Source organism: Hemitrygon akajei, chromosome 25, assembly GCF_048418815.1.
Source record: "Hemitrygon akajei chromosome 25, sHemAka1.3, whole genome shotgun sequence".
Taxonomy (NCBI): Eukaryota; Metazoa; Chordata; class Chondrichthyes; order Myliobatiformes; family Dasyatidae; genus Hemitrygon; species Hemitrygon akajei.
The window spans coordinates 41,660,295-41,686,450 of NC_133148.1; the positions used below are offsets into that span (position 1 = coordinate 41,660,295).

At 47.6% G+C, this 26,156-nt stretch overlaps 1 protein-coding gene across 1 annotated transcript in view; it reads left to right on the plus strand.

Moving 5' to 3' along the window:
• The first annotated feature begins 831 nt into the window (after positions 1-831).
• Positions 832-26,156, plus strand: part of dlc (deltaC) — a 32,498-nt gene continuing 7,173 nt past the window's right edge. The window contains 10 exon segments of the mRNA XM_073028885.1: positions 832-981; positions 2,970-3,018; positions 3,113-3,252; positions 3,254-3,364; positions 3,646-3,702; positions 3,820-3,882; positions 3,884-4,079; positions 5,202-5,259; positions 7,157-7,254; positions 7,257-7,456. Of these exon segments, the coding sequence (XP_072884986.1) occupies positions 832-981; positions 2,970-3,018; positions 3,113-3,252; positions 3,254-3,364; positions 3,646-3,702; positions 3,820-3,882; positions 3,884-4,079; positions 5,202-5,259; positions 7,157-7,254; positions 7,257-7,456 (1,122 nt within the window).

Genomic DNA, 26,156 nt, shown 5'->3' on the forward strand with positions numbered 1-26,156 from the left:
ATCTATCTATCTATCTATGTATCTATCAGTCCTGATGAAGGGCTTGGCCTGAATCATTTCCATAGACTCTGCCTGACCTGCGGGTCTCCCCCAGCGCATAGTGCGCATTGCTCCGGGTTTCCATTCTCTGCAGAACCCCCTGTGTATACAGTTATTGAGTATATGGCGTGGAACAGGACCCTTCTAGCCGCCCGCCCAGCAGTCTCCCGATGTAACCCCAGCCCAGACACCGGACAATTTACAAAGACCATGTCTTTGGACTGTGGGGGGAATCCGGAGCACTCGGAGGAAACCAGTGTTCGTGTATGTGTGTGTGTGAGTGAGTGAGTGTGAACTTGTGAGAGGGTATATGTGCGAGTGTGTGGTGTATCGTTTACACCCCAGTTAGACCAGTTCCAGGAAAAGTCCCCCGCAGCCCGACCCACCTCGACACATTTTGACTAATTATATGCTGTGATTTCCAATCATGCTGATCGAATTCCGTCATCTAATATTAAACATGTAAAGGTTGGGTCGTGAAATTCTGCAAAGTGGCGTTACGGTTGCGGGCAGGGAGTGAGTGAGGAAGCTTTGTGCGGCCGGGCCCTGTCCGGTCAGGAGGGGGTGGGTGGCTTGCCCCACATCCCACAGCCTGACACGTGGGACCGACTCGTGCGCCGAGATACGAGGGCGAGATAAGATGACAAGCCTCTGCGTCTCTTTGCCTTTTCTTCTGCCCCCTCCCCTCCCCTTCCTTTTGTCCTGTGGCTGTAGCGAAGCGTGGCCGGCTGCTCTGTCTATGGAAATGTTCGCTGAACTGCAGCAGATGAGACACGCGTTTCCCTCATTACAATGACAAAGCTCGGGGCCGAGGGAGCAACAGTTTGCAAATCTGCTGCCTCGGTGCACGGCCCCCTCTATTCGAGGGAACATGTGGCCAATAAAACGCTGCGGCAGAATCAATTAATTAATAACTTTGCGAGATCTCGTGCCTTGTTTAATGTGAGAAGTCCCCCCTAGACAGAACTTGATGACATGTTCCCATATTTATTTGGGGAAACACCTCCGGACAAAACGCTTCACCCGTCTTGCATGTGATCAATAGGTTAAACCGAATCCGAATCCGAACCTTATAGATGCGGTTACGTGTTCTGCAAATGCCAATTTTCCGTAAAAATCTGACATCAGGTCAAGGTTTCGCTCGGAATCTCAGATCGCCCGACACGACCAGTTCACCTCCCCAATCTTGCATGGCGGGAATACTTAATACCCCCGATAAATTAAATACTGATGTTGGCCAGAAAAATAGAGGCAACATTCCCATGTGTTATGGCTGATGGGGATGGAAGTTTTGAAAACAATTAGGGAAGTGAGGTGCGAGGGAGAGTAGGGTCTGGCGGGACGGGGTGGTGGCTGGCGGCAGATGGCGGTCCCAATGTCTGAAAGGCTAATAAACCCTGATTCGAATTTCGGGGCAGGTTTGGGGACGAGGCGTGTGGTGGGCGGCGGAACTATGGGCAGCTTGTCTTTGCACACGGGGAGAAGGGGAAGGAGACGGTCGGGTTTAGGTGGGGGAAGCAATCGATTAAAATCGCCCGACTCCCTTTAAAACGAATCGGCTCCTAAAGCGGGAGACAGGTGGGGTCGCCCAACCCAGAAGCAGAGCGACCCGTGTCCTGTGCAGGGGGTGGGTGGGGTTGCGTTGCCATATTCCTTTGAATTGGCGTAGATGCAAGCGTATCTTGTAAACAGATATTGTGCGTCAAAACACGAGGGGCTGGAGGATAAAGAACTGGTTTCTTCAGAACCGGGCAGGTGTCTGAATATTACCATACAGCTGAATAGAGACACAGGGACAAGAATACAACAACACCCCCCCCCCCACCCCACCCCACACACACCACCACCTCCCTCTGGAGAGAGAGAAAAATACCCCTAGTTTCTCACAATAACCCCCCTCCCCTCCCCATCCAAGGAAACAGAGCGGAATGGGGCGCACGCGCCAGAACTATTAGGGCTGTGTCCTTAATTTAAAACTCAGGCTTCAGTAAGGCGGCGGAGCCAAAATTGACATCTCACTAAAAAGTTATAAAAGTTATTGCATTTAAAAATACATATGATTTGTACTTTCGTGGAACCGCGTTCAACTGATTTTTTAAAAAAAATCCACGCCGTCAAAACCCCGATTGAATTATTTCGCCGTTCCCAATGGAGATTCACATCCGATTTATTGAATAATTAATTCTACCGTAATGGCAGATGTTTATCTTTATTTAACCCCCCCCCCCCCAAATCATTTAACGAAAATGACCCTCGACTAAAGGATTCGCACCTAAAACTTAGTTTTAAAGAGCAGGCTATTTATGATATAATGTCTTTAAAATCAAAGTTACCGCCGATGGAAAGTTGGAAATAATATTACTGTTTGAATATGAAAGAGAATCCAAATTTAATGGTATGAAATTAATTCATGTGGGGTGGTGGTGAAATGGAGCTATTTACAGTCAATTGTTTCAAAATAGTTTTTTTTGCGTTATATTTTCTTGTTTTTCCCACTCTTTCTACTCTGCTGCCCCTGCCCCCCCCCCACCCCCCCCGCCTCCATCTGAATACATTTGGCATTGCTGGATGTGTTAAGAGCTTTTGTTTTGTATGTGGTCACAGAGGCTTCTGACAGTGTGATTGACGGAATCTCACAACCAACCGAACCATATAAAGGGACCTAGCCGGCTTGTTCTTCATTCAAACACAGCAGACTGAGAAAGAGAGAGCGAGCGAGCGAGCAAGAGGATCTCCGGCGGCTCCCGGAGTTTTAAAGCGGAATAAGTCGAGATTGATTTCATTAAACAGAGAGACGACTCTATTCTCTCCCTTTCAGTAGATGCGTGGAGAATTTCTTAGATAAAAAAAAAGAACATTCGCTGTGTTATTGTCTGGTATCGTTGAGTCCCGCTTGGATCTTATCTGTGGACGCCCCAACTTGTACGCAGGATGGCTGTGGTTTTCTCTGGGATCGTAGTATTGCTGTCTATTGGCCAGGTAAGATTTAAAACCGCAATTCTCTCCCCACCCCTCTCGTTTGCTAAGTTCACTATTTTTAACGACCCTTCCTGCTCTTTTTCCCCTCCCTCAGACTTTTCCACCGGTGTCTTCGAACTGAAAGTGGATGCATTCACGACCCGGCAACCGGGCTTGCCTCGCGGTTGTCAGAGGGCACAGCAGTGCGGTCGCTTCTTCCGGGTCTGCCTGAAACATTACCAAGTTAACATCTCCCCCCGATCCGCCCTGCACCTACGGGGCAGGGCACACTCCAGTACTGGGGCCAGGAGGCGACGTGGTGCGGGATAGCGAACCCATTCGAATTCCCTTCTACTTCACTTGGCCGGCAAGTATTTCCGCGCAAAGTGGCGTTTTTATGCAGAATAGCTTTCTAATAAGAAGGCTTTGCAAAACTACAAGATTTTACCTAACACAAGTTCCTTTACACGTGGAGAGACTTTGAGATTGCTGCTACCTTTCAATTTAAGATTTCCATAATTTATGGGAAAGGATTTGGAGATTAAAATGTCGCGCGTTGACTTTGACCTGTGGGCAACATTGAGCGAGGGTTGTAACGCCGGAGGGTTTTGAATAAATTAATGTTACAAGTCACCTCTCTTTCTGCAGGGGACTTTCTCTCTAATTATTGAGGCTTGGAACGCGGATCGGACGAGCCCAACACCGGTAATCATTTCTTGAATCTCTCTGCCAGGGGGGCCGTGGGGTCGGGTCCGGCCGAGTCTCGTTTGCTCCCCGCACTTGCCCTTCACTGAAACCCCCTTTCTCCTCTTCTGCCGACAGATGATCCCCAGAATCTGATCAGACCGCCTAGCCACGGGCCGGCGCCTGGCCATCGGCGAGGACTTGGTCCCAGGACGTGCAGACAGTGGGTCAGAGCGAGCTACGCTACAGTTACCATGTGGTGTGCGACGAGCATTACTACGGCGAGGGATGCTCCACGTACTGCCGCCCCAGAGACGACACGTTCGGTCACTACACCTGCGACGAGCTCGGGCAGAGAGTCTGCCTGGCCGGCTGGAAAGGCGATTATTGCTCAGAACGTAAGGATCCCTCCCCTCCTGTCCTATTCTGTTCCTTGAGGACAAACTGCTGGTGGAACTTAGAGACCGAAGTTTCAAAAGTTTCAGGTTGAGAGCCTCCTGCAGTTTGTGCTTAATTTCCCCCGATTACAGCATCTGCAATCTCTCCTGTCTCTAATTCTACAAGGTTTATTCCCTCCCCCCAAATATTAATATTGGTGCGAATTCAGACAATTCATGAACTATACCTCAGCGTTTTCTCTTTTTGCACAACTTGTATATTTTCCCTGTTGTAATTTATATTTTTTAATTTTGTATTGCAATGTATTGCTACTGCAAATACACCAAATTTCACGATATATGATTACTAAACCTGGCTTTGATCTAATTACAAACAAGAGAGAATCTGCAGATGCTGGAAATCCAGAGCAACACACACACACACACAATGCCGGAGGAACTCAGCAGGCCAGGCAGCGTCTATGGGAAAAAAAAACCTCTTCGGCAGGATTGTCTTCAAAAATAGTTTTTGCCCTTTTCTCCGTACTTTGGCTTTAGCGCCGGCTGGAGTTGAGTTGCTTAGAGAGGGGGGCTGGATGGTCTTATTCAAGGGGGAGGGATCCGACCGAATATAAAGGGATATGTTTTGTCTGGTTAACGTATTCAAGTGCGTTAACACAAGCCGCCTCCCCCTTGGTGTGGTAACAAAGACATCTGACGCGCCACAGCTGAGGAATAAGTTTCCACACATTTTCAAAGGCCACAGTGTGTTGGCAAGTGGGGGGGGGGGGGGGGGGGAGGGGACACGCGAAATGAAGAGCTGAGTTGGCATGGAAACTTAACTCCCTCAATTGCGGTTGTTAACACCCCTTTCAGTCGGGCCAGTTTGCTTTTTCTGCGTCTCCTCTCTCATGCTTTATTCTCGGAGTGCTTCATGGAGCGTTGCTATAATAGGGACACGCGAACTAAAGCCGTTTACCCTACGGGGCAAGCCAGGCAGGCAATATACATCTTTGTTCACAGTCCCTGCCTGGGCGGAGTTCGTCTCGCCTCAGAACATCCCGAATTCTGCTTTTTTGTTGTGTGTTTGTGTGCGTGTGTATTAAAACCATTATCTCGTCTCTCCACATATTTGTTTGACAGCGATTTGCCTGCTGGGTTGCAACGACAAATACGGATACTGCGATAGACCCGGAGGAATGCACGTGAGTTTCGATTAAATTGTCCCCTTCTTTGTGTATATAAAAAATAAAGGAATTTGGGATATGGACGCAAGTTGCCAAACTCCAGCTGCCCGGAGCTGGTCACGGCTGACCGGTTTCTGGACTGCTTCCGAGGGGATTGGAACCCCGCCACAATGGTGGCAACATGTCACTGCAATATTCCGATTGTCAAGATCTTAACAAAAGAAATAAAAACGATTAGTTCTCTTCCTAACGCCAGATTAATAGTGAGACTTTGCCCATACAATGAACTCAGGAACATAGGAGTAGGCCAGTCGGCCCATCAAAGCCTCTCCCACCCACCCTCAACGTGATCTGGTTCCTGTTCATCCTGTTAACATGTGCCCAGTGAAATGCGGTTAACAACCAAAACAGGTTTTTTATTTATTGAGGTACAGCCCCAAATAGGCTCTCTTCTGGCCCATGGAGCCGACTGCCCAGCAGTCCCACGATTTAGTTCTAGTCTACTCACGGGACAATGACCAACTAACCCAAACAGTAGGTCTTTGGACTGTGGGGAGACACCGGAGCACTCAGAGGAAACCCATGCGGTTATGGGGAGAAGGTGCAGGCAGCCATGAGAATATGAACCTGCGTCACAAGTGTCACCACAGAATTGTGGCTTGGCAGAACAACACAGAACACAATAAGCAATGGAACGAGAATTAACAACAATCCTCCCCCCCCCCCTCCCTTTCCTCAGTCTCACCCTCCCATGGACACGGACTGTCCTTTAATTCTGGAACAGGCCTCCGGGCCTCCAGCATCCAGGCTTTGATCATCAGCCTTCATCATCCGGTTATCTATACGGCCCTCAACTCCTCTTTGCGTGCCAGCTCCCCATCTCCCTCCGTCCTCCATTTCTCGGACATTTATTTCCACATTCAATCTTTGTAACTCTGGGGCAAGAATTCCTGAGGTTCACCACCCGCTGATGGAGTAAATTTTTACACGCCTCAGTTTGAGCTGACCGGGGGGGTAACAGCGTAGGAACGGGCCCCTTCAACCCAAGGAGCTGTGCAAGCGGCTCCATCTCTGCAACCCTCGAGACTGTGCTTGAGAAGCCATGGGTGTCGCAGTGGGGTAGCCATTAGGAGGTCACTATTACAGCTCAGAGGGTCGGAGTTCAGAGTTCAATTCCGATGTTACCCGTAAGGAGTCTGTATGTCCTCCCCATGGGTTTCCTCCAGGTGCTCTGGGTCCCTCCCACAGTCTGAAGCTGTAAGGGTTAATAGGTTAATTGGCCATTGTAATCTCCCCCGTGATTAGATTAGAGTTAAATCAGGCATTGCTGGGAAGTGGCTCAAAGTACTGGAAAGATCTGTTTCATGCTGTATCGCTAAATAAATAAAAAATAAAATCCCAGGAGATCCTGAGATACTCAAACCACCCTGTCTGGCACCAGCAATCATTCCACCGTCAAGTCACTTAGATCACGTTTCTTCCCCATTCTGATGTTTGGTCGAACAATAACGGAACCTCTTGACTGTGTCTGCTTGCTTTGATGCTTTGAGTTGCTGCCACATGATTGGCTGATTAGATATTTGTGTTAGTGAGCAGGCGTATGCAACAGAGTGGCGGCTGAGTGTCTCTTGTACACAGAAGCTTCAGGTGGGGTAATGTGTCCCCTTGTCACGGGTGCCCCAGTACGTGGCGGTTAGCGCGGTGCTAATACAGCTCAGGGTGGAGCTCAAACCTGATGTTACCTGTAAGGAGTTTGTACCGCATGGGTTTCCTCTCAGAGCCCGAAGACGTACCAGTTAGTAGGTTAATAGTTTATTGTTTATTCCCGCTGTTAAATAGTGGCTCATGGGGTGCACGGATCTCAATAAATAAAGAAATAAAATTTCTAAGCTCACCTTCCCTTTCTCGCAGATGCCGTATCGGATGGCAGGGGCAGTTCTGTGACCAGTGTATCCGTTACCCGGGCTGCTTCCATGGCACGTGCCAGGAGCCTTGGCAGTGCCATTGCCAGGAGGCTGGGGCGGCCTCTTCTGCAACCAGGACCTGAACTACTGCACCAACCACAGGCCCTGCAAGCACGGGGCTACCTGCACCAACACCGGCCAGGGGAGTTACACCTGCACCTGCAGGCCGGGCTTCAGCGGCACCAGCTGCGAGGTCGAGAACAACGAGTGCGACAGCAACCCGTGCAAAAATGGCGGCAGCTGCACGGTAGGTGCCTAGCGCACTGTCACCCACTCCACCCTCAGCCTGCCTTATCTGTTCCTTGCCGTTTCAATACTTAACGGGTGCTTAAATTAACTGCCCTTGTTTGCAGCAATAAGGTGTAAGAGTGGGGCTTGAAATGGCGTCCAATGGTGGAGCGGACTTGATGGGCCAAATGGTCTCATTCTGCCCCTATTTCATATGACCTTGTACAGTGTTGTTTTCAGAGGTAATGACAGTTGTCTGATGTTCTTTGGGACATCCAGCCAATGGGGAGAGGAGCCATTGTAAGACAAGGCTATCCTCTCTACTTCGAACTTTGATCCAGAGGAGCCAGTGAGGTAATCTATGATCACATCGAATGGCAGGACAGGCTTGATGGGCCGACTGGTCTTCTCCCGTTTCCGTGTGTTCTCACTTGTTTCTCTCCTGCCCCAGAATCTGGACTGTTCCACATGGAGTTGAACTGAATACGGGCAGGTTCTGGGTCTCCCATCTGTTAAATGCAGTGTCCAGGCTCTCCTTCTTGTTGAGTTCAGTGGAGTGCCAGGTTTGGCCCTCGATCTGGACTGGCTTGTTGCTTGGAGTGGCCGGGGAAGGTCACAGACAAGGCGGGGTGTTACCACGGAAGGGTTAAATAATGTGCGCTCCTTGTTGGATCGGGGCAGGGCAGTGGTGAGAAACTGGACTCGACATAAGTCGGGATGGGGCAGTGGTGGATTGGATGAGGGGAAGGTGATGCCTGGCCAAGCATTAGCTGTAGGAGGGCACGGTGAAAGCTCGGCCAGGGTCTGAACGAGACACCAGGAGAAGTTTAATACTTCCAGAACCGTGTTCTTCACTGTGGGACGGGCTGTGCCAGTGGTGATAAAGCAGATCTTGGGACGGGGGTCGGAGGGAATTATTGTGACCTTCCAATACTTAATGGAGAGAGCTCCCAACAGAGAGTGTGGACCAAAGAGATGTTACTTCACCAAACTAATGGGGCTGGAGCAGCTCGGCAGTTTACAAAACCAGCGACCTGGGTTCACGTCCTGCCGCTGTGTGTTAAGGGTTTGTACATTCTCCCCATGGCCCCGTGTTTTCCTCTGGGCTCTCCGGTCTCCACCCACATCTAAAGGCGTACAAGTCAGCAGGTTAGTTGGTCACGTGGGGTAAATGAGTGACGTGGGTAGGCCCTGTTATCTTGTATCTCAAAATTAGATAATATAAACAGAAGGAAGACTTTGGATGTTAGATTGAGAAATTCCTGTTCCCGTGTCAACTGCAAAACCTGGCTGGCAGATGTATAAAAGCTGCAATTATCTTGTTCATGTTGTTCAGGTCCTTGGGTAAAGCAACAAGTGGCTTAAATGCCTTCTCAAAGCCAGAAAGAAAACTCTAACCACAAGCACCAGTGGACTTAAGTACAGATTAGCAGAGCCCCAGAGGGCAGAGGCTAGAGTAAAAGAGTGGGAGCAAGGACCATGGTGATGGGTGAGTCAACGTGTGGGAGAAGATAGGGAAAATGTGTGAATGATGTGAGAAGCTTGCAGGCGATGGGTGAAAGAGGCAAAAGGCTGAAAAAGACAGAATATTTCGGCTAAGGAGTGGACCACGACATCTGATTGTGGAGATACTTTTTGAGGAGCGTCCACGTGCTTCAGAAGTGGTTCCGTGCTCTCCTTTCTCCTGATGGCTGTAATGTTGGCAGCGATGTCCACCCGCTATGGAAAAGTAAGATCCTCCTTGGAAGCCTATGCCCTTGTCCTCGTGTCTTTTTGTTAGGATCAGTGTCGACTTGTATCCAGTTATTTTCCCGTGTAGCCCTTGTGATGTTAACACACAAAATGCTGGAGGAACTCAGCTGGTCAGTCAGTATCTGTGGAGAGGAATGAACGCTTGATGTAGTCTCCCCCCATCCTGGGAGTGATGCTTGTTTCTGATTGATCGCTATATTGAGGTGGCCAGAGTTGAACCCGATTACTCCATCTGAGGCTGGGCCAATGAGTTCATCATGACTTGCCTGATTTTGCTGTCTGTGCTTAAAACAAACCTCATAGGGATGTTTGCGTTATTACATACCTCGTCACGTCCAGCAAACTTCTGTAGTCATGAGAGCATAAGAAAGAGGAGCAGAGTTAGGCATCAGGCCCAGTTGAACCTGCTGCACCATTCAATTCATGGCTGATCTGGTTGCAAACTCACCTCCACTTACCTGCCTTTTCCCTATAACCCATAATTCCCCTGCTGTGCAAAAATCTATCCAACTTATCTTAAATTTATTTAATAAGGTAGCCTCTATTGCTTCCTTGAGCACAGAACTACTACTGTCTGGGACAAGCAGTTTCTGATCACCTCTGTCCTAAATCTATGCCCCATAACACTCTGCCCCTACACCCTGTCAGAACAGGATCTCCCATTCTATCTATATTGTCTCTTGGCATCACCTCACACTTAAACTTCATCTGCCGCTTGCTTGCCCACCCTGTTGCCTTGGTGCAATTTTCCACTACTCTCTTTGCAGCTCATAATACTGCTAAGTTATCTCGTGCTAACTACCCCATTTCCTGTCTGAAATCCGCCCATCTCAACCTTGAATGTAGTGGCCAATCCTTTGCAGTTTTCTGGAGAGAGAAATCTAAAGTCTTCCTTGTGCGAGGAAACTGATACCTGATTCCTCTCCCGAGGGGCTTGCCTGTGAGTCTGCAAATTACATTTCCCTTTGTTTGTAAATCTGGATGAGCAGGAGTGCTCTCTGACCCCAGTCTCCTCACCCTTCTTCATGTGAGAGCCCAGGCGGTGAATCCTGGTAGGGTGCCCGGCTGTCGGGTAGAGTAGCAAATGCTGAGGGCCTGGCCCTCATCCGTCCTGTGTGCACAGAGTCAAGAGGCCGATTTTCCCTACTCCGAACCCACCGGTCTGGGAACGCTAACAGTGGGCCAGCAACACTGGATCAGGGATTTTACTTCTGACCGAGTGCTCGTGGCAATTAATAGTTATTAACTGAGATTCAAAGCGGAACAGTCTCTTTTGTCCCTTTGAACAGTGCCGCCCAGCAAACCCCAGTTTAAGCCCAGCCTAATCACGGGACAACTTGCAATGACCAATTAACTTACTGACCGGTATGTCTTTGGACTACGGGAGGAAACCGGAGCACCCGGAGTAAAGCCACGCATTCCACGAGGAGGACGTCCAGACTTCTTACAGATGACGTTGGAATTGAACTCTGAACTCCACCCTGAGCCGTAGTAGTGTCAGGCTAACTGTGACACTACCGTGGCGATTGTGTCAAGAATACTGGTGAAGATCTGGGGGTCACGTGAAAGGGAATCGGTTGACAACTTCGCGGTGACTTGTCCTTAACCAAAGCAAGGCTGGATAACCCAGTGTGGAATCCTTGGATTATGACGATCTACCTTTATTCCCTGATTGCCCCTCTTCTCACTACCCTGAGGGGTTAATGTTAACGACAGCAGATTATCAGAACAATCTCCTGTTCTCGCCAGCTGAGTTGCTTTCCACCGAAGTCAACAGGAAGGAACCTTGATCACTGTTAGTCAAGGGTCTGAGTTGGAGCTGCTTGATTATCCCAACGCTGACAGCTAAAGTCAGCCTATAATTTCCCTCTCCCTGACATTTCTCGGGCTGAAGCGGACAGCTTGCAGAAGGCTACGAGTCGCATGTCTGTGACTTCCACCCACGGCTTTGCGTGAGTCCCCCTCCGTCACAGCTCAGATTTTGGACTACCCTCTGCTGCTCCTTCACTCTACGCCGCGGGAGGGTGTAGCCGACTCCCTGTGGCGTGGGACCCGCCTGCGCTGCGGAAGCTGACGCTCAGCGAAGCCACAGCTGAGTTTCAAATGTCTCATCTCCACCATCCCTAGAACCCACTTGGTTACCTGCCTTTGTGGAGCGATGTCTCAGAAAGGCAGCATCTATGATTCAGGACCCCCAACACGTGGGTCACGCCCTCTTCCCATTGCAACCATCAAAGAGGAGGTACAGGAGCCTGAACGTACAAACTGAACATATTAGGAACAGCTTCTTCCCCTCCGCCATTAGATTTCTGAATGGACATTGAACCTGTGAATATTACTTCACTACTTTCCCCTCTCCTTGCACACTACTTATTTCTTTATTTTTATATTTTTATTGTAATCTAAAGTAGTTTTTTATGTCTTGCTCTGTACAGTTGCCGCAAAACAGCAAATTTCACTGCGTATGTCAGAGATATTAATCCTGATTCTGAATTTTGAGTCTGATTCTGAAAGCTGAGCTGAAAACGGTTTGCATACCTTGAACAGCAACAGGGTAGAGGGACTTCCCAAACTTGGGTCCTTACTGTCTGAAGGTACTTGATGCTAAAGATGGTTGAATTACGATCTGGGATGGATCGTGAAAGTCCAGAATGGGAGGAATCACCTCTTGTTTTGCGATGGCAGTACTTTGCAATACCGCCTAATGAAAACTATAAATTACAATACGAAGTATTTGTGAAAGAAAGAACTATGTAGTGTGAAAAGAGAGGGAATACTAACTCCCTGCCCAACCCTTCTCCTTTCACAGCCGGGCTTGGGATCGTCCATGGCGGAGTTGGAAAAGACAGAGACAGAATGAATTTTGGCTTGGGCTTAATTCAGCTTTGACCCGAGGCTGAATCTTCTGTTCTTCCCATCTCAGTAACGCAGCATAGGATGCTTTTGCCAAAGAAATTGCCGGACCTTTTTACTCTATTTTGAAATTTAATTTTTTTCCCGCTCTGTAAATTATAAAATAAAGCACGCTGTTATACAATATACTGATCATCCGAAAGAGAAGCTCAGATTTGTGAGAACAGGTCTTGGGAGTGTTCCATTCCACAGAACTGTCCGTAAGCCGCTTTCCCTGTGTACTGCTCTTCGTACCTCAGTGGCCACGTTATTGCGTAGCTCCTGTACCTAATAAAGTGGCCTCTGAATGTACGTCCGTGGTCTTCTGCTGCTGCAGCTCATCCACTTCAAGGTTCGACGTGTTGTGCATTCAGAGATGCTCTTCTGCGCACCACTGTTGTAACGAGTGGTTATTTGAGTTCCTGTCACCTTCCTGTCAGCTTGAGCCAGTCTGGCCGTTCTCCTCTGTTTTTTTGTTTCTCTAAACGCTCAAACTCTGTTCTGCATGAAAATCTTAGATCAATGGTTTCTGAGAGACTCAAACCACCAACAATCATTCCACGGTCAAAGTCACTTAGAGTGCATTTCTTCCCCATTCTGATGTTTGGTCTGAGCAACAATTGAACCTCTTGACTATGTCTGCGTGCTTCTATGCATTGGGTCGCTGCCAACAGCAGGTGTACAGGTGTACCTAATAAAGTGGCCACTGAGTCCACACTTGCTGTAATTCCTTCATTTAATCGAACTTTCACCCTACACTTTAATTAAACAAAAGGAATCATTGTTGAATACCATGCATATTACCATCTTGAAAAACATCTTTAAAATGTATGAAAGAATTTTTCTAAGGTCATATTTCCAATAAGTCAGTTCACCTGTGACTCGGAGAGCCTCTGTATTAAATGGCTTTTCCTGGTATGCCTCAAACTCTGGAAATGTACCCCCCCCCCCACCTCCTGTTTCTCCTCAACTCCTTCAGAAGCTCTTTAAACCCTACACTTGCCTTCTTTCTTTGACTAGGCTTTCTGTCCCCATGCTCTCAAATCTCTTTGCCAGCCCTGTTGAAGCACTGTTAGGGTGTTGTGTTACGTCGATGGGGATGTTACTCACTGGGAGTTCAGGGGTGCCGTGTATGGATCACGTTTGCTTAGATCCTGTGCTGATAAGCTGATATTCTTTCCAATGGCATGTTTCTCAGTTTGTTTGATCTTGGCTGTCAAGGTGACAACTGATGTTCCTGGGCAGTCAAAGTTTTTCTTCCTTTACCATCCGATGATAGGTCATAATGCTGAACTAGAAAGTATTAGCTTTTGTTGTTACATGTACATTGAAACATTGAGTGAAATGTGTCACTTGAGTCAAATCAAATCATTGAGGATTGTGCTGGGCTTCCAGTCTCAACGTAGTATGCCCACAACTTACTAGCCGTACGTCTTACGTCTTTGGACTACGGGAGGAAACGTGGAGAACGTACAAACTCCTTACAGGGAGCATTGGGAATCGAACCCCAATTTTATAGCCAGTGCTGTAACTCATTTTTACTATCCACTACGTTACCGTGATGACCTACCGGGTAAATCATCACAGACTGAGTCTTGGAAAGTTGAACTTTCTTTGGTAAGTACAGATCTAGTTAAGATTCTAGGGGAAAGTAGAGCGTGAAATGAGGACTGTGTGTCATATACCTGTGTATCTTGGGACAAGGATCACACTTAGGATACTGTATGCATTAGGGATCTTAAGTCAAATAGAGCTTAAGAAAGATATTGGGTAAAGCATTGTGTGAGCTATGTACACTAATATGGATGCTGGATGCTGACTGGCTGACTTTCTGTTTAAGAACTATCTTGGGTGAGGCATTGTGTGAGCTATGTGGTTGGCAGGTCAGTTAAAAATATTGGCTGGCTGGTGTAATAACGGGTGGAGTGACAATGAGTCCTGAGTTGAGTCTGTTCCAGGTTGGGTCCCCGCGAGAGTGTGCAGAAGTTGAGAAGATTTAAAGATTAGCTCTATTTGCCACATGTACATTGAAACGTACAGTGTAACGTGTCGTTTCAACAACCAACGCAACTGGAGGATTGTGGTGGGGTCACTCATGCCTCTTGTGCACGGCCGCAACTCTCTAACCCTACTCTAAGCTTTGGATTGTGGTAGGAAACCCACGCCATCACGGGGAGAGTGTACGTACTCCTTATAAATAACGATGGGAATTGAGCCCCGATCAGTGATCGCTGGCTGTTCTACTCTGACTCAAGCCAGCCCGTCGGGCACCACCAATCATTCCACTCTTGCTTCAGATGCTGGGTGGCAGCAGGTTCAGTGCAGGGTAGAAATCAAGTCTGGAGCTGTGAGCTCATTCTGGGCTCTGGTACCGAATTCAGGATGAAAAGAGCAAACTATTTCGGGGCGGGAAGAATTATTGCGCCCAAAATGGAAAGATTTAACAATCTGAGGATTACATAGAACTTTGCCATGGCCGTTGGGAGTATTTCAAAGGTAGTGGGAGCTTATTCCCATTACTATCCTCGCCTATAACAACCTTAAGAACCTCCCCCACCCCCATGCATTCATCTTAAAATGACGTCCTCTGGTTTATATATTTATTATTATTATTTCTTGCTTTTTGTATTTGCACAGTTTGTGAATGCCCAAGTTGGTGTGGTCTTTCATTGGTTCTTATTCTATTATGGATTTATTAACTGTCTGCAAAAAAATTAATATATTACTTTGATAATAAGTTTACTTTGAACTTTGATCTGCCCTGGGAAAAAGTCACTCTGTCGAAGCCTCATGATTAGATATATGTTTACGTGTTAGCTATCTCTGAGTTTGAGCAGAATGTGTTAAGGACTTCAGTAAAGTTCAGAATTATTGAATCACGATAGCTACAGGCCATTCAGTCCATTGAGTACCTCCTGGCTCAGTGTAAGAGCTAATTCTGGCTGAGAGTCCTACCATCTTCTTCCTTTTAGATACTTACCCAACTCCCTGTTGACTCTGCCTCCACTACGTTCCCCGCGCTCCGGACACTAAACACCTGCCTTGTAAAATCTTCTTTTCACGTTCACCATCAAGAGCCGTATCTGTCCATCGAACGAACAAGGTGTAAATCAAAAAATGCTCAAAGTTCAAAGTAAATTTAATATCAAAATAAATAAATGTCACCATCTACAACCCATTCATTTTCTTCTGAGCATTCACAGTAGATGCAAGAAAGACTATAGAATCAATGAAAGATCGTACCCATGGTGAGACAAAATGTGCAAAAGACAACAAGCTGTTCAAATACAAGAAACAGAAAACAAAATAATTATAATAAATAAGCAACAAATACCAAGACCATGAGATGAAGAGTCCTTGAAAGTGAGTCCACAGGTTGTGAGAACGTTTCAGTGATAGGACGAGTGAAGTTATCCCCTCTGGTTCATTCATAGCTTGTCACACCAGACAGCCAGCCACTCTAGTGTTGTTTGGTTGATGTTGAGCAGGTCAGTGTCAGCTAAATCAGGTGAGAGTGGGCAGTTGCACAGAACGTGTTCAATGTTCTGCACCCTTTCACCACACTCACAGGATTCACTGGTCTTTAAACCCCATATTGTCTCCCATCCTACAAACTCCCGCTCTCGCTCTGTTGAGAGTGCACCACTTCCATATGTCAAGCAGTGCCCCCGGGGTCTGGCAACATTTCTGGGTCTTGCACTGTATTGTCTGGTGGGGTTCTGGCTTCCGTTTGTTGCTGGAGGTCAATCCTGTATGTTTGGGGAGATGTTCCCTGCGGTAGTTCCTCCACTGTAGCAAAGCTTTTCCTCGATTTTAGGCGGTTGGGAATTGGCACATGATGATGTAGTGGGTGCCGTGGATCTGAGTTCTGTTTACCTTTTTCAATTTTTGTTGTAGTGTGTCTTCGGATCTCTGGGGGAGCAATGCCTGCAAGTCTGTAAATTATGTTAGTGGGTGTGGGGCGCAGTGTGCCCGTGATTATTCGGCAGGCTTCATTAAGCAACGGGTCTATTTTCTTCGCATGGGCTGATCTGCCCCACACAGGTACACAGTATTCTGCAGGTGCATCTCAGAGTGCTAGGGCAGTTGATCTAAGTGTGTGAGCATTAGCTCCCCATTTTGTGCCTGCTCATTTTTTTCAAGAGAGAGTTGCGAGAGCCAACTTTCCCTCGGAGTGTTTGGATGTGGGTGGCCAGTGAGAGCGTCCCATCCAGTGTCACGCCCAGGGAAATTGGAGTCGGATGGTGTTCGAGCTCCTTTCCACACCAGAAGATCTTGAGTTTCTGAGCTGCTTCTCGATTCCTCAGGTGGAATGCACACAGTTGAGTTTTTGATGGATTTGGGTTCAGAGACCATTTTTCATAATACTGCTTCATTGCTTCGACGACTGCTTTAAGTCGTAATTCAACTTCTTGGAAGGAGTTAGCTTGTGTTGCTACGCATAGGTCGTCTGCACAGATAAACCTGCGTGTGTTAGGAAAGGTTGGTTGGTCGTTTGTGTAAACATTAAATAATAGAGGTGCCAGGACTGATCCCTGTGGCAGTCCGTTCTTTTGTGGATGCCACCTACTCTTAATTCCATCATTTCTATATAAAATCTGCAATTTTCTAGGAGGCTTCTTATTACTTTGACTGTGGTTTTGTTCTTTAACATTTTAGATGATTTCAGTAGAAGGCCTCTCTGACTCAGTGTCGTATGCTGCTGTTAAATCAACGAATACTGCCCCTGTAATTTGTCACATTTCAAAGCCATTCTCAATACACTGGGTTCAGTTCAGGACTTGACTGCAGCAAGAGCGGCCTGGCCTGAACCCGGCTTGGACTGGTGTTAGAAGATCTTCGACTGTTCTTTTCAGTATGAGTCTCTCGTAGAGTTTATAGAGGGTGCCCAGCAAGGAAATTGGTCCGCAAATTTTAGGAATGTTGGCGTCTTTATTGGGTTTTAGGAGAGCAACAACTTTGGCTCTTCACCACTTTTTAGATGTTTTTAAAGATCTTAAAGAGACAGAAGCCAGTGGAGTGCTTTAGGTCCAAGATGCTTAAGGAATTCATTAAGAATCCCATCTATGCCAGCAGCTTTGTTGGATTTTAGCTGTGATACTTCATCCTTTAATTCTTCCAGGGTGAGAGGTGGGAAGTTGTTATTCCCGTTTGAGAGAGCTGACTCCATCTCCTGATGTTGCTTTTTCTTTTGCCTCCCTTCCTTGTTATTTGGTCAATCATTTAGTATTAGTTCCGTGGGCAACCTGATTGGGTGTTACGGCAGAAATTCTCTGATGTGGTCTATTGTCTGAGTTGAGTTTCTGAACAGTTGCCCATGCCTTCTTACTGTTCTTGGTCATGTCTGTTTTTTCTATCAGTTCCTGCCAACGCTCTCTTGGCTCAGTAGGGACAGAACTGACTCTCCCTTTTCAATTACGTCTTGGTCGTATAAGTTGACATACTCAACCTAACTTTGCTTGATATCACCAGTCGATCCCTGAATATATTTGGTTCTGCAGCCTCTAGGTATGTTCTGCTGTGCTACTTTCCAGATTAGTCGGACAAATGATCAGGATCTGGTGGTATGGTATGGATACGTTTTAAGTTAGCCAGGATTTCTGCTTTACTGTGGCTGAAGCCTTCGTTGTTGTGGCTAACGATTTTCATGATTTCCAGTGGGCCGAGGGTTTATCCTTTTACCAGCCACTGGGTCACTTGGTCTGGCGCGTAATGTCAGGATTGGTCTCCTTTCGGATTAACAGGGTCACGGCATGAACGTTCCTGACTCTCTGGTTCAAGAGCTTTATGGTGGAGGGGTACTAAGTGTTCCTGAACCTGGTGGTTTACAGGAAAGAGGATAAACAGGGCTTCTCCTCTCTGGCTGAAGAGCCAGAGTGAGTTAGTGATCGAGGTCAGTTAATGAACAATGCCCTGTTCTCGGGTCAGTAAATGAACAGGGTCTAAATGCAGAGCTGGTTAATGGGAAGGGAAGAGGTGCAAGGACAGGAGTGCTGGGACAGGGAGAGAGTCAGGTGGGGAGCAGGGAGTGTGGAGGGAATAATCCCTTTGAAATGCTGGAAAGGGAGGTATACGGAATATGTCCACAGAAACTGGCACAATGCCAGCAATTCCTTTGCTCTTTGTAAGGAGCTGGTACATTCTCCCATCACCACAGGGGTTTTGTCCAGGGGCTCTGGTACCTCTCTTTCTTTTTCACTCCTTCCCAGTCCTGATGAAGGGCCCTGGGGTTGGATCCTTAAATGTTTCTCTTTCCACAGAGGCCTGCTGACCTTCTAGGCATTCGCAGCATTTCTGTTTAACTTTCAGTGTGGGCAGAGGATTAGGCGACTGCAGTGCGGGCTACAGAGCAACACTGTGATTGGGACTAGCTTACACGATCAGTAAATGATTTACATCACGGACAAGGTCATTTGATGATTAGAGTTCAACGTTCAGGCAAACAGGACAACGATCTGGGCTGGGCATTGGAGTGAATGGAGCCTCCTTCCCCTCCCCCCCCACCTTTTCATTCTGGCCACTTCCCCTTTTCTTTCCAGTCCTGAAGAAGGGTCTCGGCCCGGAACGTCAGCTCTTGATTCATTCCCACGGATGCTGCCGAATTCCTACAGCATTTTGTGTGTTTGTTGCTCTGCATTCACAGAATCGCCTGTGTTTATGAAATAGTGTTTCTGCCAGAGGCAGGAAGCAAACGGGAACATTGGTTCCTGTGGGATTGTGCACAGCTCAGTTCTTGCTCCTTTGCTCTTTGTGATACACTGTAGTGTTTCAGCCTTAAAAGTCAGGTTCTTGATAAAGAAATGTTCGTCCGTGGCCTCCTCTTTTTTTACCGTGACGGGACTAATCTCGGGTGGGAGTGGTAAAGCCACGTATCCCATCTAGGTCACCTCCAAACTGGCGCAATGAACAAATCCCCAGTATTGTGTGTGTGTTGCTTGGATTTCCAGCGTCTGCAAATTCTCTCTTGTTGGTGATGAGCCCGGTGAACTTGAGTGAAGTTATCCCTTCTGCCGGTTGAGGGGCAATAACTGTTCCTGAACCTGGGGGTTTGGCTCCTGAGGCTCCTGTACCTCCTTCCAGATGGCAGCAGTGAGAAGAGAGCGTGACCCTGGGTGATGGATGCTATAATGGTAGAGTGAGGGATGTGAGGTTACAGACATGGACTATGGATCAGAGAGTCTTGTTGAATGCTTATTGTTGTGTGTCAGCTCATTGGTCTCCATAACCATGCTGGAGAACATAATGGAGAGATTCCTCGGAATGATGATGGGACTTCATGGTCCTGCTGGATCTGCTGGATTTTCCATCGGTAGATCGGCAAGGATGAAGTCAGATATGTTGTTCTATCAGGTTGATTCATCCTCTTCCTGCCACACTTGGCAATGATGTCCTTCATCGCTCAGCCAGGTTGCTTAGTGCGTGGTGCTACCAAGTCACTCCTGCTGATGGAAATTGAAGTTGCCTTTCAGTACTTCTTCCGCGTGTGGCCCAGCCTGGAGGAACATGGTTTCATTGTCTGAGGGACAATGGTGGTGATGTTCAAAGGAGGTTTCCTCACCTATCTTCCTAACTTGGACCTGATGGTCAGGGGGTTCATGAGAGTCAATGTTGACTCTCTCCTGTCGATGTACCACTCCCATCACTCTGTGCGTGTGTCCTGCCTGGGGATTGGTTAGCGACTGGTTCACAAGTACAGGGGTAGCATGGTAGCATAACCCAGTTACAGCACCAGCGACCTGGGTTCATATCCTGCCGTGGTCTGGAAGGAGTTTGTATGTTCTCCCCGGGACTGGTTTCTTCCTCCACATTCCAAAGGCACGTGGGTTAGTAGGTTAATTGGTCACATGGATGTAACTGGGCAATGTAGGCCTGTAAGGCCGGAAGAGCCTGTTAGGTCTAAATCTCTGTCCTGGTTCAGGATGAATTATTGACCAGAAATCACTGGTCAGGATAGTGTCAGCAGATCAGTTAAACGTCAGGCTGAGTTACAAGATTAGCTTCGTTCTCTGGAGACATTAATGACAGGATTAGCTACCGGATTAGTTAACAATTGGTGTTGTGGTGTACAATCAGTTGATGATCCATTTAGCAATCAAAGCTTAAATTCTGGATCTGATAATTGGGACATGGTGGAAAATTAGTTAATTGTTAAAGTTCTAGTGCATAATCAGTTAATAAAGTGCAATCAGGCACAGTTCGTAACTGGGATCTGCTAGAAGATTAACTGATAATCGTTATTCTCATAAAGAATTAGTTAATCAGGAATCAGACACGTTTAACGGCTAAGATTCTAGTGCAGGTTCAGTTGAGCGTCGTGGTACAGGGGCTTGGAATGTGGGCAAGAAGAAGACCAACTGGTGAATGGGTTTGGGAAGTGAATGGATTCAGGTTCCTAGGTCAGGTAGGGGATCTTAGTTCGGCCTGAAAGATGAGCAGATCTTAGTACTGACATGAACCGAGTCCCTTCATTGTTTGGGGTTGACTATGGGTGATATGTCCCACTCACATGATACACAAGCCAAGGAAGTAAAGATATGGAGAGCAAGTTATTGCCCCTGCAGCAGGCTCCCCCTCTGTACAGCTGATGAGCCCTAAGGATCAGCAGAGACCGATACAGTTTGGCACCAGCGGCATCGCAGGAGTTGCCGGTCAGCGTTCAACTCAACAGAGGACTGCCTCAGGGACTCCAGCTCCAGATATTTCCTCGGAGCTTAGTCCTGAATCTCACCCCACAAGTCAGCGGAGGTTTGAGATCAGTTTTCCTTCTCCTAGATGAGCCGCCAAACACGTGGCTGACGAGCCTCATCTTCCCAGAGTGACTGATTTTAAGGTGCTAGTGACCTGCCTTTGCCTGTTCTCCTGTCAGTAGAAACGATTCTGACAGGCTTGGTATCTAAGCCACACATGAAGGCCGGGAGATGGACCTGGTTGTCAGGGGTTACTTGAGTCGTTCCCCATTTTAGGCACGTAATGGGTGGTGGAAGCTTATCCCCACCACATCCCCCGGCCATAACAGCCTTAAGGAGCCGAGTTAAGGATAGCAGGTCAGGAGCAGTACCAGTTCGGATCTCATTTGGGGTGAACAAAGGATCCCACCATTGTTGGATGGCACAGGGTGTTATACGGTTGGGCATGGACAGGTTTTGGCTGGCATGATTCAAAGGGCCGGAAGCCCCTACCCTGCGCTGGATCGTAAAATAAATATGGCATGTTTGTGATGGTAAAGTCTGTGTGTCATTAGTCTCAGGATACCCAGCTTCAGTTTAGCTGCAGTATTGCTGTGATTGGTCCTGGTAAATTTCTGATCAGCATAGATGCCCAGGCAGTCTACAGCAGAGGACTTGTTTAAAGGCATGGGGTGAAGTCAGGATTCTTGCCACCGTCAGCCCAATGCCTGAATGGTACCCATCTTACTGCAGGCTGGCAGGGGGCGGGTTAACTTACTGAGAAATGATGTACGTGCTGCAAATGGAATTGAACGTTCTGCAGTCATCGATGAATATTCCCACCTCTGACCTTCAGGAAAGACAGAAGGCCATGGGTGCAGCAGCTGAAGATAGCTGGCTGCAGGGTGCAGCCCCGAGCTTCTTGTTTTGGTTAATGGAACAATTGACCTCCAGTAACCACAGCCACCTTCCTCTGCCCGAGATCTGACTCCGGCAGTGACGCAATTTCCTCTCGATGCTCTCTGTTCCTGTTTCAATAAGGCCCCTTGGTTGTCCATCCCATGAAACTCCCGTCTCTCCTCCTCCTGATCTGGAGCCTAGTGTACCTGAGGTAGTAGACCTCAGTGGCCAGGGTATAGAATAGGTGCCACTTAGCATCTCTCATCAATTTCCTGCTAACTGGGATAGGCTGAGGGGCCAGTCAGTGGCTGGATGGCATTGTGAACAGTGAGAAGGTGGGTTATTATTGCCACACATGCAGTAAAGTACTCGTCTTGCAAATTGTTCATACAGATCAATTCCTTCCAGCAGTGCATCGAAGGAAAACAAGAGAAAGCTATAACAGAGTGCAGAATAAAGTGTTACAGTCTCGTGAAAGTGCAGTGCAGGTAGGAAGGCCATAATGAGGTGGATTGTGAGGTCAGGAGGACTCATTATGGCCTTCCTACCAGGGCAGTGGTTCCCAACCATTTTTATGCCATGGACTAATGCCATTAAACAAGGGGTCTGTGGACTCGTGTACCAGGGGACTACCCGGTGGCATAGAAGCTGCTCCTGAGCCTGGTGGTGCGTGCTTTCCGGTTTTCATATCTTCCGCGCAGTGGGATTGGGGAGAATCGAGAGAGAGTGTCTGGAGTGGGTTATGCTGGCTCCTTTACTGAGTCAGCAAGAAGTGTAGACAGAGGCTGCAGGGGTTTGGGGGGAGGCTGTTTTCCGTGATCTGCTGAGCTGGGTTCTCTCCTCTGCAGTTTGTTGGATTTTTCCTGTGGTTTACTCTGGAAGCTGTCCCCATGGGTGGGTGTGGCCACAAGGCAATGGAGGTTGGAGACCAGAGTTTTCCTTCTTCTAGTTGGGCCGCCAACCACGGCTGACGAGCCCCATCTGCCCGGAGCGACTGGTTTTAAGGCGCCAGTAACCCACCTTTGCCCTTTCGCCTGTCAATAGAAACGGTTCAGCCGGGCTTCGTAACTAAACCACACATGAAGGCCAGGAGCTGGACTTGGTTTTCAGACGCACATCATAGGGAGCATTTAATTGGTAGTGGGAGCTTATCCCACCTACCACCCCCAGCTTTGAGGACCTTAAGGAACCGTAAATGAACATTGCAAGTAAATGTTCAGAGATTATTTGACCATTTCCAACAGCAGGAAGTCTAACCATTTTATATTGAATGACAGGAGCATCAGTGAGACCCCTGCCATCAACACACCATGAGCATGGGCACTACTGGCCAGAGGCTCAACTGAATACTCTGGTCAGAGAGTATCCTGCAACGAGGAACTCGTTTGCTGGCACCCCATCTACAGGGCAGGCATCTACCCTGAGTGGAGTTACTCCCCATTCTGGATAAATGCCACAGGAAGGTCAACACCCATTCCCTCCTTTAGGACCCAACACTGAGTGCAGGTGTACCATAAGTCCGTCGATTCTATATTACTAATGTTCTGGGGGAAGAAGGTCTGCCATCCTGACCTGTATGTGACTTGAGGACATAGAACAGGACATCTGATTGTGCTGACCTTCTAACTAACCCTTTCCTCTCTCATGGGACTCCAATTTTCTATCATTATCTGAGAGTCTGTTAACCTTCACCTTTGCCACCACCCCTAGCGGCACACCAATCACTCTCTGTGTAAAGGAAAAATAACCTCTGACACTTCCTCCCATACTTTCCTCCAATCATCGGAAAATCATCCATTTCCACCCTGGGGAGAAAAGTCTCCGACTGTCCACTCGATCTATGCCTCTTCTCATCTTGTACAACTCTTATCCTCCCTTGCTCCTAAGAGAAAATCCCTAGCTCGCTCAACCTATCCTCATACGACATCCAGGCAGCATCCTGGCGAATCTTCTCTGCGCCTTCATGGGATAGTGCAAGGATTATAGATCAAATCTAGCAGCTTGTCTTATCCTCCAGAACTAGTCAAACCACTGTAGTTCCTTTGCAAGGTCAGCATCTACCCGAAAACCTGGAACATTGCCCAGATATGTTCTGTCAACCAGACAAAGAAAGCAGAGCAAATCCAGTCTGACTTGTCCCCGTCCAATCAGGGTGCACACCAGCGATCTGCGAGAAGGTATTGTCAGCAAGAACACGTTTGGCAGTGTCCAGTTTGTGTCCTGTCATAACCACCTGGTTTAAACAGCATCTTTGCCGTGGCTCAGTTCCAGAGATGAAGCATGAGTGAGTGATTGCCTGTGTCTGACCCCCAGGCACTGAATCTGAATTAACAAACAATTACCTATCCTGGTGCGGGAATGCATTGCGACATGTAGGGGCTATCCACAGCTCATAGCATCTAAGGACACTACAGCAGGGAAACAGGCTCTTGGGCCTACTTCGTCCATACCAGACTATCATTCTGCCTGGACCCCACCACTTATCCAAATTTGTGGCAAACCTGCACTCACCACTTTAGCTGGCAGCTTGTTCTACACTCTCCCCACCCTCCGAGTGAAGAAGTTCCCCTCAACCTGTGGCCTCCAGTTGTAGTTTCACCCATCTTCAGCAGAAGAAGCCTGCTTGCATTTATCCTAACTACATCTCTGATTTTGTATGCTTCCACCCAGTGAAAGGGAAATGGAGGCCCCTATCACTAAGGGGCTTAGTTGAACCAGCCCAAAGGCCTCAAGAGCAGGTCAGAGGCTGGGGGTATCCTATAATGAGTAACCCACCCTCTGATTACCCAGGTCTTTCCAGCACCTACAAGGTGCAAGTCTGGTGTGTGATGCAAAACTCCCAGGATGACCATAGTTCCCAGGTAAAATGGCAGTTCATTAATGGTCTTGAGTCGCAGACGTTGTCGGCTAAATACAGTAGGTCAATTGCAGATTAAGATCAGGATCCCAGGGGGTAATTGCAGTGTGCAAGGGGGTAAATGCCCCTGTTAAGTACAGCGCAAAGTAATGATCTCCATAGGAATTCCAGTCAGTCGAGCGGGGAAGATGGCGCCTGCCAACACACTACCAAGGGCGACATCCTCAAGACGGTTCATTCCAAGAAGTTTTGAGGGAAGATACTTGGAGCCAAAGTTCCCATAAAGAGATTAAAAAAAGGATAAGGATGCCAGCCCTTGGATTTCAAGAAACATGAGGGTAGGAAGGCAAACCTATCTTGGATACAGAGAGATCATACTTCTGAAGGACAGAGGCATGTAGAGAATAGGGGAAGTTTAAAGGGAAATTCAGAAGATAGAGGTAATGGAAAAAAAAAGACCTAAAGTTTTATTTAACCTTTACAGATTAGGGAATAACAAAAAAAAAGGAATGTGCAGACATTCTGGGAGTTTAAATGATTTGGCATGGACTAGATGGGCTGAAGGGCCTTTTATTGTGATGCAGCACTCTATAACTCTATATAATGACCAGGTCAGGATAACTACGGCTATTGTATGGAGACAATGACTCCGAATGGCATTCCCAGTCTGCTCTGGCTACAGGAATGTTGCATAAGGTTTGGGCGTTGGTATCTGTACTGAAAACTGGAGAAGATAATTGACTGAATATCTACTGTATGTTCAGTAGTGAAATGGCAATGTATCGCAGGGAGATAATACTAGTGGAGCTCAGACTGCCAAGATGGGTTTGAGGAAAGGTTCTTTCTGACTAATTTGATTGCCTCTGGTATGATGGAAACCAGAACAGCATGATTGATGCAGTCAGTGCGGGTTTCAGCAAGAACAGCGTTCCTTGAGGAAGACAGGCTCAAGAAGAAAAAGCCAAAAGGAGAGTAATGATTTGGATCCAAGCTTGACTGAATGGCAGGAGAAGAGTGAGTGCAGGGTGATTGAACAGTGGATTGTGTACCCGGTTACAGATCTGAGAAGGATTTGGTGACTGAAGTGGCTGCTTAGCATAGCGTCTTCCATTTTTCAGCTGCTCGGCCCAATGATCTTCACTGATGTAAAATGCTGGAGGAACTCAGCAGGTCTGTGGAGAGGAATAAACAGTTTTGGGCTGAGACCCTTCACCAGGACTGAAAAGAAGGGAAAGAAGCTGGAATCAGCGAAGAGGAGAGGAACACATTTCCTTTCCAGTCCTGACAAAGAGTCTGGCTCAGAACGTCAACCCATTATTCCTCTCCATAGATGCTACCCGACCTACTAAGTTCCTCCAGCATCTTGTATGTGTTGCTCTGGTTGTCCAGGCATCATTGCAGGATCTCTTGTGTTAATGTGTTAAGTTTCCTCAACCGCTCCTGTGCCTCCTTGGAGTAGTCCGAGCAATGTTCAAGCTTGAACTGACAAAGACAAGTACCATTTGCGTCACTGAATGGTCATCTACATTAAGGGAAGTCTAACCCATCTCTCAGTTCAGTGGTATTATCAATGCAGAACTGATTCGTGGGATAGTAGGTGTGTGGTATGGCAAAAGTTAACTGGACTGGGAGCTACAGAACACGGTGATACC